This window comes from Meriones unguiculatus, chromosome 8, assembly GCF_030254825.1.
Source record: "Meriones unguiculatus strain TT.TT164.6M chromosome 8, Bangor_MerUng_6.1, whole genome shotgun sequence".
In the NCBI taxonomy this organism is placed as follows: Eukaryota; Metazoa; Chordata; class Mammalia; order Rodentia; family Muridae; genus Meriones; species Meriones unguiculatus.
Window position 1 is genome coordinate 71544615 of NC_083356.1, and position 12032 is coordinate 71556646.

The 12032-nt window shown below is 50.2% G+C and overlaps 1 protein-coding gene across 1 annotated transcript in view; it reads right to left on the reverse strand.

Annotated features, from left to right (window-relative positions):
* Positions 1 to 452: 452 nt before the first annotated feature.
* Cfap77 (cilia and flagella associated protein 77) overlaps positions 453 to 12032 on the reverse strand; it is a 124108-nt gene continuing 112528 nt past the window's right edge. Inside the window, exon 6 of the mRNA XM_021632316.2 lies at positions 453 to 1400. Within this exon, the coding sequence (XP_021487991.1) occupies positions 1278 to 1400 (123 nt within the window). The 3' untranslated portion in view covers positions 453 to 1277. The remainder of the gene's footprint in view (positions 1401 to 12032) is intronic.

Genomic DNA, 12032 nt, shown 5'->3' on the forward strand with positions numbered 1-12032 from the left:
GGCACTACTTAACAGGGATTGGGGGGTGTGGCCTTGCTGGAGAAGTGGAGGAGACTGCTGGAGGCGGTCTTTGGGGTTTGAAATGGCTCTTTCTTTCTGAGGCCTGCAGATCCTGAGGTAGACTTCTCAAGCCACCTCTCCAGCACCAGGTCTACCTGCAAGCTGCCATGCTCCGCCCCCTGAAGATAATGGACTAAACCTCCGAAATGTTAAATGTTAAATGTTTTCCTTAAGGGTTGCCGTGGTCATGGTGTCTCTTCACTGCATTAGAAGAACACTGACTAAGACAGGCTCTCAGGATCTCAAAATCGGCCCATCTGAGGAAGGCTCTGTGGCCATGATGTAGAGGTTGGCATACCTTGAAAGGCTCTGCGTGGCAACATCCAAATCTCAAGTTAGTTCGTTCCCTTTACAGTTCGCTTTCAAATAAAGACACAAGAGGAAGAGGGCAAATCATCTTTTATATTTAAAATAAATCAGTTTGTAATTTGTAGAGAGAAGCCAAAGACACTGGAGAAAGACGGGATTCAAGGAACTAGAGGTATTCCACAGCTGGAGCCTCCCAGACACAGGAAAGCAACATCCAGGTAGCCTTAAGAGCTCCATGCTGGTCTGTCTGATTGACAGGGCCACAGCACTGAGGGGGTGGGGCTGGCCCTGAGTAATGAACCGCAGGCTCTTCCTGCTGTCGGGGGTCCCAGAGAGAGAATCCTGCCGTGTCGAGACCCCAGACATCCCCAGAAGGGCAATTAAAACCCATGTTTGGAATATAAAATGAGGGCTTTCAAAGCCTGCTGGTGTTACACTTCCTGCAGGAAATACACAGGTCATTCCTGGCACCTGGTAGGCAGGGCTGTGAAATTGACTCTTAGCCTGAATTATTTTATTTATTTTAAAAACTATATTTTTAGTTTATCTTGTAAAGTAAGGCAGGGTGGCTCTCTATGAAAAGGAGGAGGAGGTGAAAATGGAAGGATGAAAGGAGAGGAGAAAGAGGTAGGAAAGGAGATGAAGAAGAGGAAGAGAAGTTTGAGAATGACAGCGGCTTCCTAGGCAGAGGGACGCTGGGAGTAAGGCAAGACTGGTGTTGGCTAACAAAGGGGGAGTGGGGCTTGGGGTTCTTATAAAGAAAATAAGTAGCGAAAGACTTGAATGTGAGGTCCCTGTGGCAAGGGGCTGTGTCAAAAGGTGGAGATGCCTTCCCGGAGGGTGGGTGAGAAAAATGAGTTCTTGGGGGCTTTTTCTCTGCATCAAGAAGGCGCCTGCTGTGGGGAGGGCTAGGGGTGCGTGTAGTTGCCCATGCGAAGGGTGCCCTGGCGCACTGCATACTCTTCCCGGTGGGCTTTGAGAGCTCTCTGGCGGTCGGCCTCGGTGGGGAATGTAGCAAGAGTGGGGCCCACCTGCAGACAGAGGAAGAGATGGGGATAGAGGCTTGGTCCTGTGCTCTGCCAGCCCTCCCAAGCCTCAATCCTAAAGTAGTAATGAAAGCAGCCGTGGGGGGTGGGGAGTGAGGGGAGGCCGGAAAGTGTCCAGTGAAGGCAGCAGGGCCCATGGCTACCAGATTGTAGCTCTCAGGTTCTTTCCAGCTTATTGCTGAGAAATGTCTCATAGATGTCACCCAACGGTGACTGGAGTTGACATTCACTGACCTGGTAACCTTCATATGGTGATTTTCTACCATTAACACCCCCACCCCCACCCTCCCAAAAATGTCTAGAAAGATGGCTCAGGAAGTAAAGGTTCTTGCTGCCGTGCCTTACACCCCCAAGGCCCCACACGGTGGGAGTTAAGAATTTGTTCCAGCAAGCTCCTACACACACACACACACACACACACACACACACATACACACATACACACACACACAGAGAACATTCTTTTTCCAAGAAGAGAATCTAATGTTTCCCCTCCTCTGAGGACAAGACTCAAGACTACCGAAGCCAGGGCTCAGGGACATACTGCTTCACAAGGCAGGAAAGCAACAAGCCTGAGGCATGCGGCTCGGTGCGCGCCTACTACGCAAGATGCCCTGGGTTCCATTCCTAGCACCAAATAACTAGGCCTGTAATCCCAGTACTTGAGAGGCAGAGGCAGAAAAGCCAGAAATTCAAGATCATCCTTAGTTACATAGGGAATTTAAAGCTAGCCTGGGCTATATGATCTGAGACCCTGTCTCAAAGTAAAAGAAAATAAAATGTGGGCGGGAGACAAATTCGAGAAGCGACAACTTCTACACTTAAGACAGGACACTGGAGTGTGGCTGAGGGAGGGAGGGTTGGCTTGTGCAAGGCCCTGGATTCATCCCCTGAAATGCAAAGTACAAACAGTTATGAAAGGGGTGCTGCGCTGCAGAGACTGCTCACAGTTAAGAGCCCCGGCTGCTCCCGCAGAGTGCCTGGGTTTAGCTCCCAGCATCCACACGTTAGCTCACGGCCATCTGTAACTCCAGGATCAGGATCAGGATCTAGGGGCCCTTCTGGCCTTCTTAGATACCAAGCACACACATGGTGCACAGACATAAATGCAGGCAAAACATTCATACACATAAAAATACAAATTTTAAACTAAAAAAAAAAAAATGGCAAGATTTTATGCTCAGCTTGCTCCTCTTCCAGAAACAGTGGCAAGTAGAGAATCTGTTTCCTCTTCTGCTGCCCCTGGACTGGTACATTTCAGATGTTGGTGTTCAACACACACACACACACACACACACACACACACACACACACACCCGCCATCAGTGCACCATCCCCTTGCACAGAGTTTCTCCTGGGGATACCATAGGGCAGGAAGAGTGTGACTCTAGCTGAGCATTGATAACCTCTTCCCCTCTCTTATCCATTCATGTCTATTGAACACAGGTCTGGGTCAGACATAGGGGTGTAACACTGAGCAAGGAAAACCCAGATCTGCCCTTCTGGGGCTGACAGCGCTGCAGGAGAGCAATGGTCTCCCACCAACTTCCAGGCTTTACAGTCAGGGAGGGTAGGTGTATACAGTGATAGCAGCCTGAACCCAAGGCTTGGTGGGTTCAGAGGAGGGACCTGGGGGAAGACTTGGAGTGAGCTGGCAGGATGTGCAGGGTATTCCTAGGCTAAGTGAGGGCATATCTGCATACCCAGCTCAGCTATCTCTTAAGTTCAAGATAGGATGGGGTGGCTGAGGTAGAGGGCCAACACATTTTTGTATTGTCAGGAGTACTGGTGGCTTCAAGATACGGCAAGGTTTCAGACATAAGGTTCTCATTAAGAACCCAGGCCAGTGTCATCCTTGTAGGTGTGATTCTGGGTTCGCAATCTCTCTCTCCCTCTCTCTCCCTCCCTCTCTCTCTCTCTCTCTCTCTCTCTCTCTCTCTCTCTCTCTGTGTGTGTGTGTGTTTACAGAAGCCAGTGCTTACAGAAGCCAGAAGAGCTTCTCAGATCCCCTGGATCTGGAGCTGTAGGTGGTTGTGAGTCTCTGGGAACTGAACTTGGGCCCTCTTAAAGAACATCCAGCTCTCTTAACTGCTGACTCATCTCTAGCCCCTTAGAATGACCTGTGACTTTTTGTGTGTGTGACAAGTCTCCCCCACTGAACCTGGAGCTCCCCAAATACTAGAGCAGAGGTCTGGCTGCCTCTGGGCCCTCCCCTGCCCAGGACGAGGGCGACAGACATGCACCACCACAGCTGCCCCCTACATATTGGTTCTAGAAAAACAAAGGTGGCAACAGCCGCTTTAACCACTGAGCCATCTCCTCGGCCTCTGCTCACAGCCCTCATGTATCAAATGGTGAGAGGAGGACCAGGAAAGAGGATAAAATATCAGAGAGAAAGAAGGAGAAGAAGGACCTAGTGGGAAGTCTCTGGCTCCGTGCCCAGTCAGTCCTCCGAGCAGAGCTGCCCGCTGCCCCTCAGGGAACTGGTGGCAGAGAGACCCTTTGCTTCCAAAGGCAGTTGAAACATCTCAGGAAAGTGAGTCTCTGGGCCTTGGGCACCCAGCGGAGGGTCACCCAGCGGCTCGTTCTTCGGCCTCACAGTCTCCAGGAAACATTCTGATCATGGAGTTCTGTCCCTGGTGGCTGGCTATCAGCCGATTTTGCCTTTTAAAATAGAAGCATTTTACTGCTAAGTGTGTTTCCATGATAGTAATAACAGGCACAGCTTTACAAAATGTTTAACATTGTGCAAAATAACTTTCCATGTTGTTATAACATCACTGTAAAAAATAATTTTTCTGCTGGGTGTGGTGGCACACGACTGTAATCCCAGAGGTCAGGGAGGCAGAGTCAAGTGTATCTCTGTGAGTTTGAGGACAGTCTGGTCTACAAAGTCCAGGACAGCCAGAGCTGCACAGAAAAACCCTTTCACAAACAAACAAACAAACAAACAAAAATTCCCTCCTCCAAGAAGAATCTTCTGTGGGGTGTTGTGGCACACTCCTACAGTCTAGCCACTGGGTAGGCTGAGGCAGAAGGAGCACAGGCCTGAGGCAGGCCGGGAAAATTAGTGAAACCTTAGTTACTACTGCTATCGTTAAATATTTATTTATTCTTAGGTTATATGATGCCCTTTCCTGCATGCATGTGCATTGTGTACATGCAGTACCTGTGGAGATCAGAAGAGGGTGCCAGATCCCCTTGAACTCAAGCTAGATCCAGTTGTGAGCTGCTATGTGCTGCTGGGAACCAAAACCTGGACCTTTGTGAAAGCAGCCAGTGCTTTCAGTTTTTAAAATTATTCTTTATTTTATGTGTGTGTGTGGTTTGCCTGCATGTATGTCTGTGCACCACTTGGGTGTTCCAGGTGCCCTAGCAGTCCGAAGAACGTGGCAGGTCTCCTGGAAGTGGAGTTACAGAGCTGCCATGTGGATTCTAGGAATTGACCTTGGGTCCTCTGGAAGAGCAGCCAGTGCTCTTAATCAGAGCCATCTCTTCAGCCCCAAAAGTGCACCCATTGGCGGAACCATCTCTCCAGCACTTCAACCTTGCTTTAAAATACATAAACACGGGTGATGACCCTGGAGAAGGGCAAAGGCACTTGCTTCCAAGCCTGACAACCTGGGTTCCAGCCCTGGACCCCACAGAAAGGTGAAAGGAGAGAACCAACTTCACAGAGTCGTCTTCTGACCTCTGCACACATCTCCATCACATACATGCACACAACGAGAAAATTTAAAAATGCATGTGGCTTCGTAACAAATAAAAATAAAAGATCATTTTGAAAGGAAAAAAGATGTGGATGTGGCTGCATGTCTGATCCCAGCACTCCGGTGACAGCGGCGGGAGGACAGATCGCAAGGCCAGCCAGGACAGAAGATGGCTTCCTCAGCTGCTCCCCACCTCAGTTTCTGAGGGTACCCCACTGACACTGGCGCTCACCACTTTAGCTAGGCTGGCTGGCTAGGGAGGTTTGGGCATCCGCTTGTCTCCCTCATCAAGAGTTACAAGCACATGCCACCATACCCATCTTCCTCATGTGTGTCCTGGGGATTCAAACTGTGGTACTCAGGCTTGTGCAGTAAGTAATTCAGCCACTGGGACATCACCCCGGCCAGAATAGTATTTTTTTAAAAATCAATCTGTCTGTCTATCTATCTATCTATCTATCTATCTATCTATCTATCTATCATGTATACAATGTTCTGCCTACATGTATGTCTATACACCAGAAGATGGCACCAGATATCATTACAGATGGTTGTAAGCCACCATGTGGTGGCTGGGAATTGAACCAGTGCTCTTAATCTCTCTCTCCAGCCATCTCTCCAGCCCCCGAGAATAGTATTTTTATTTGTTGGCTGGGTTTTCTGTTCTTGTGTATGTGTGTGTGTGTGTGTGTGTGTGTGTGTGTGTGTGTGTGTGTGTCTGTGTGGTATGTGCGTTCTTGTGGGTATGGGTGGCATGCATGGTGTGAGGGTGGAGATCAGAGGACAGCCTTAGGTATAGGTCCTTAGGTGTTTTCCATCTTTTGTTTGATACAAGGCCTGTCACTGGCCCAGACTTCCCCACAGAGGCCAGGCCAGCTGGCTCCAGCTTCCTGGGATCTGCCTTCCTCTGCCTCTTATCTTAACATCACCTGACTTATACACATGAGCTCTGGAGGTCTGGGGAAATCACCTTTACCAGCTGAGCCATTTCCCCATCCCTGATATTTTTTTAAGTGACAGAAGACACAGAGGAGGCGGTGGAAGAGGTTGGAGTGTTGGACCTTAGCCCAGAAATGCCAGGAGCCACCAGAGCCTAGAGGAGGAGGCAGGATGGAGCCTGTCCTAGAACCTTTGGAAGAAGTCCATACCTTAGCTTTGTATTTCTGTCCTTTAGAACTTTGAGAGAATAAATTTCTATTATCCAACCCCCAAACTTGGGTTGATTTGTAATAGGAGCCTTAGAATATGAGCACAGGCCTCAAGGCAGACTTGGGCACTCCTGCAAGAGATGGAAGAGCCATGGAACAGTTCAGATGACTCACATACTAAATGTTCTTTTGTGGGTCCTAAGGAGATAGCATGATTGGTGCACTGGCTAGTTTTGATTGGCAGCTTAACATACTCAGGAAACCAGTTGGGAAGGCAGAGTCTCATAAAAGACTGCCTAAATCAGTTTGGACTGGGGGCCTGCCTATGGGAGGTTACCTGATGTGGGGAGCCCCAGCCCACTGCAGGCAGCACCATTCCCTAGGCAGGGGATCCTGAACTGTGTAAGTGGAGAGAGAGAGAGAGAGCTGAGCACCACCAAGCATGTGCTTGCTCTTGACTGTGGTTGCAACCAGCTGCTTCAAGTTCCTGCTTTAATTTCCCTGCAATGATGGACTATAGCCTGGAGTTGTGAGCTAAAATAATTTCTCCCTTAAAATTGCTTTTGTTGGGGTATTTTTTCACAGCAGAACTGAAACTCCACAGTCGGTGAGGTATTTGCCTGGCAAGCATAAAGATCTGGGTCTGGTCCCCAGCTCCTACATACAGACCAGGAGTGGTGGTACCTGTCTACAATCCCAGAGCTAGACAGGAAGAAAGAGACAGGATCTGGGGCTGACAGTCTAGACACTTGAGGAGCCCCAGGGCCCAGTGAGAGACCCGATAGGCTGGAGAGGCGACTCAGCAGTTAAGAGCACTGGCTGCTCTTGCAGAGGTCCATGAGTTTGGTTTCCAGCACCACATGGTAGTTTATAATCGCCTCCAGTTTCAGGGGATCCAATGTCCTTTGCTGGCATCCGAGAGCACAGACATATGTGCTGCACTTAATACATATAAGCAAAGTACTCATTTACATAAAATAAAACTTTAAAGATAACTAAGGTGAGCACTGACTGGCTGACCTTTGGCCTCCACATGTACACACAAACACTCCCACATACGTACATGTTCATTGTGCAAACTGCATTTACCAAACAATCCCACCGAAGCAGAAACAGGCATCAGTCCATCCACCTAGAGTACATTAAGCACCAACTGTCTGCTATGATAGTTTAACTTGTATCTCTTCATTAGTTTTTTTTCTTTTCTTTTCTTCTCTCTCTCTCTCTACATAGCCCTGGCTGTCCTAGAACTCACTATGTAGAGCAGGCTGGCCTCAAACTCATAAAGATCTGCCTGCCTCTGCCTCCCAAGTGCTGGGATTAAAGGCATGTGCCACCATGCCTAGCTAAGCTCTCTTCTCTTACTTGTCATCAACCCAAGCTCCATGTCACCTGGGCTTACTCACCTGGTGTTTGGGGTGTGGGAAGGCCTTTTCAGAGACTGGTCACGGGCAGCCCTCACCTGCTCTGTTTTCAGCAGTACAAGGCTCACAAGCACACCACTCGAGCAGTCTCTGTGCTTGACTCCCTCACAGTGCATGCTCCCTCAACAAAGAGGCAAGTGGCCTCAGGCGGCCACTGAAGGTGAACCTGGGAGTACTGGGAGGAAAAGGTAGGCTCTAGGGGGGAAACAGCGTCACAGAGGTAAAGGGAATGTGGACCTGCAGGGCTTGGGGCAGCCCAAGGAGTGGCCAGCCTGTTGGCACGCAAGCAAGCAGGTCTCTAGAAAAAGAGGGGGAGCTGGGGGTGTAGCTCAGCTAATAGAGCTATACCCCTCAGCCTAGCATCCATGAGGTCCTGGGTTCCCCCTAACACTGCATAACCTGGGCGCTGTTATTTATGGCGGCACACTCCTATTAATCCTAGCACTGGCAGGCAGAGGCAGGAGGTTGAGAGGTTCAAGGCAGGCTTCAAGGTTGTGCTCCCGCCTTCTACAATAGTTCCCCTTACAGAGGTGCCGCCTGGAGGACCCTGTTAGGCGTCAGCCTGCGAGCCCCTGCATGGTCACGACTGCGAGGCCCGTGGAGTCGATGATGAAGAGCCGTGGTGTAAGGAATTCCTTCTGAGATGCTTCTAAATTAAGCCATCTTCAGTCTGTCTCCGCCTGGAGCTAAGAAACTGTAATGGCTTTGGCAGGAGACAGCTTTGCTGAATGGAGCTCTGAGCCACGGTGAGGTCAACGCAGGTAAATAAGAGGCACGGTCAGGGCTTGCTAGCAGCCCAGCAAACCAGTAGCCCTACCTCTGGTCAACAAAAAAAGCTGGGGCACTACACGGATCTAAACATTTTCCAAAGATGGACCTGAGAGCCTGCGCCACACAGGGCCCTAGAGACACCATAGGGGAAGACAGGACAAGCGTGCCCATGCTGCCCAGCGGCATGGTTGCTAAGCACACAAGTGCCGAATTACAGTTTACTCCAGAGCTGTTAAATGAGATCTGGGACAGGAGAATCTAACTTTATGGGATTAGGCAGGGTCTCTGGAGAAGAGGAGAAACATTGCCCAGGGGATGGAAGAAGAAAATGCCCCAGACAGGAGTGGTTAACCTAAGGCCTGAAGAGGGAAGGATTTTGGCAAATTAAAGAAAATGAGTAAGTGTGGCCTGGGTCAGCGAGCCCAAACTGGGAGCTGATGGCAGATGCCAGGGTAGATTTGTCCCCAATGTGCCTAGGGGTCACATCCCCTCCCTGGCAATGTCCTTTGTTCTCTGCAGCTGGACTGAATAAAAGAGTCTCAGAAATTTAGGGCTGGCAGAGACTTTGGGAATACAACACGTTACAGGGGGAGAACCCCTGGCCCAGAAGCAGAAAGCAGATCTCTGAGTTTCCAGGGGGCTGGGGAACTGCTGGGGCTGAGCTAGCCTGCCCCCTGCCCTCTGCCCTCTGCCCTCCGGTCACCCTGCTTCCCCTGCCAGCTCTACCTGCTAACACCCGTACTCTTCTAACAGGCCCTGGGGCACAGGTTTCACACGGGGTACCCGCCCTTCCTGTGCTGTTGACGTTTCCATGCTGCTGCTCTTGCCTTCACTGTGTTTATTCTTCCTGCTTCTGGGAGTTAACAGTTGTTCTTTTTCAACCTCCGACAGTTGTGTGCTTGGCCAATTACCCTTCCGTCTGAATGTTGCTCTGATATCGGCACTCCGTCAGCAACATCAGCTATTTCCCTCTAAAATCTCTTTTAGCTCCTGTTGCAAAACTTGACTTTATTTTTATCATTCTCTGTGTGTGTGTGTGTGTGTTTGTGAGGGGTTTTTTGGGGGGGGGGATATTGAGACAAAGTTTCTCTGACAGCCTTGGCTGTCCTGACAATTCTTTTTTAAAATGGCTTTTGAGACTATACTTGCAGCCTTTCCCCCGTCATTCTCTTTTAATGCCCCCCCCCAGGCTAGCCTTGAGCTCACGCTAAAGCTGAGGATGACCCTGGACCTCTGACCCTACTAACTCTACTTTCCTAGTGCAAGTACAGGCGTACACCACCACACCGCATTTAAAACATTTGTCACTTGGGTCAAGTTTATTCTGTGAGTGTGTATTACAGACACGCAGACTCACTGCTGTGCCAGAGAAGTGCACATGGAAGGAATGAGCACCTGGCTACCAGAGTGGAGGCAGACACAGGAACAGGGGCTCTGAAAGTGACATACATACGAGAGGAACACACCATTCCAGGCCCATCAGATCAGCAATAACAGTGCCTGCTCTTGTCTGCATGTCTGCTGGTTGGCTGCAGCCTGTAATCCCAGCAATTGAGAAGCAGAGAAGCATTGAGAATTTGAGACTAGCCTGTGCTACCTAGGGAAACCCCATCTAACAAAAATGGGAGGCTGGCCAGATGGCTCAGTGGGTAAAGTGCTTGCTGCCCAAACATGAGGACCCAAGTTCAGATCGCCAACGGCCTCATAGAAGCCAAGTGTAACGGCGAATGCCTATAACCCCAGCACTGGGGGAGTGGAGACCGCAGATCCGGGGCACTCATTGGCCAATCGGTCTAGCTGCAGTGGTGAGCTCTGGATTCAATGAGAGACAGTCTCAGAAACAAGGTGAAAAAGCAACACAAGAAGCTGATCTCTGGCCTCCATACAGGTACACACACAGACACAGGTGAGTGTACCCCCACAGGCTTACAAAACACATACACACACACACACACACATACACACACACACACACGAACTTTCTGCTAGTGGTTAGTGAGGGTGTTAATTGAGGTGTTAGGACTCTAAGGTTGGACTTGTTCACATCCCATTATCAAGGGTTTCACAGCTCATGGGAACCTGGAGAGACTTTTCAGAGTGTCCACTAAGAGCTACACAAGGCAGCCTCGTAACACGGAATAAACACTGGAAGCCAGAGCATATCCTCCTGATGCGGACCAGACCAATGAAGCCTGGAAGACTGAGGCAGTAGACGCTGCAGAGAACCCCCCCCTGCCAGGGCAACACCCCCCCACACAGCCTCAAAATCCCAGTGAACTAAACCCAAATAAAGCCAAGCACTCAGCGCACCATGGCCCCACTCCTGCGGCTTCGCCATTGCAGCGGGTTGGGCTCTACTGAACAGCACTGCCCCAGATCTATCCGAATCAGCACGCAGAAGCTTCAAAGCCATGAGCTTGTATGAAGATCATCACAGAAAGTGGTTCCAGACTAGGACGCAAGCACGGTGACATTTAAGGATCTATTTGTTTTATTTTAGGTGTATGGGGTTTTTGCTTGCATGTGTCTGTGCTGTGTTCACGCAGAGCTGGCAGAGGCCAGAGGAGGCGTCAGATCCCTGGAACTGGAGTTGTGAGCTACCGTGTGGGGGCTGGGAATTGAACCCAGGTCCTCTGGAGGAGAAGCCAGTGCTCATAAAGGCTGAGCCATCTCTCTAGTCTCACTTTCTTATGGCCTTTATATGAAAAATGGAAGACTCACAAGGACATGCAGTCAAGGGCGTATGGCCTTTGTCTGGCTGGGAGGCCTGGGTGTACCTCCTCAGGGTCAAGGGCAGGTAGCATTTTGCTCTTTCCTCCTTCTCTCTTGCCTGTTACATATTCCCTCAGCTTGAGCCTTTGCTGCAGATTGGGAGTTTAGGCAGCCACAGTGGGGACTTGGGCAGCAGGAGCTGGCCATAAGCTCTAAAGTGGAGTCTTGGAGCTGCCTGAACAAATGTGTGGGAATTGAAGTGGGATGGTGGTGATGGTGGTGGTGGTGGTGGTGGTGATGGTGATGGTGGTGATGGTGGTGGTGGTGGTGGTGGTGGTGGTGATGGTGGTGGTGGTGGTGGTGGTGGTGATGGTTGTGGTGGTGATGGTGATGGTGGCGGTGGTGGTGGTGGTGGTGATGGTGGTGATGGTGATGGTGGTGGTGTGTGTGTGTACATGCCCCTCCCACATTTGCAATGGCCAGGAAAACTCAAACCCTTGACCATACACACTTGCAGGCTAAGCAGCTTTTCCACTGAGCTCACTAGGCTCCCAGCCCCTGGCCCATCCACCTTGTTGGGCCCACTAACACTTGGCTCCTTTCCTTAGCCACACATGGTCCTCAACTGGACACCAGGCTTTCCAGACATGGGTCTGAAGCCCAGGAAGGCAAAGGGAGGTTTGAAGGAAAAATAGCTGGAGCAGGAAAAAAGAAAGAAAATCTGCCAAAGAGCTCAGGGGTGGGGGTGGACGGTGACAGCCACTGAGGTTTAGTTGAGGTTTTTTAAAAGTGACAACTGCTCAGGTGACTGGGAGAGAGATCCTGCTGTAAAGATTGAGGGTCTGCCTGCTC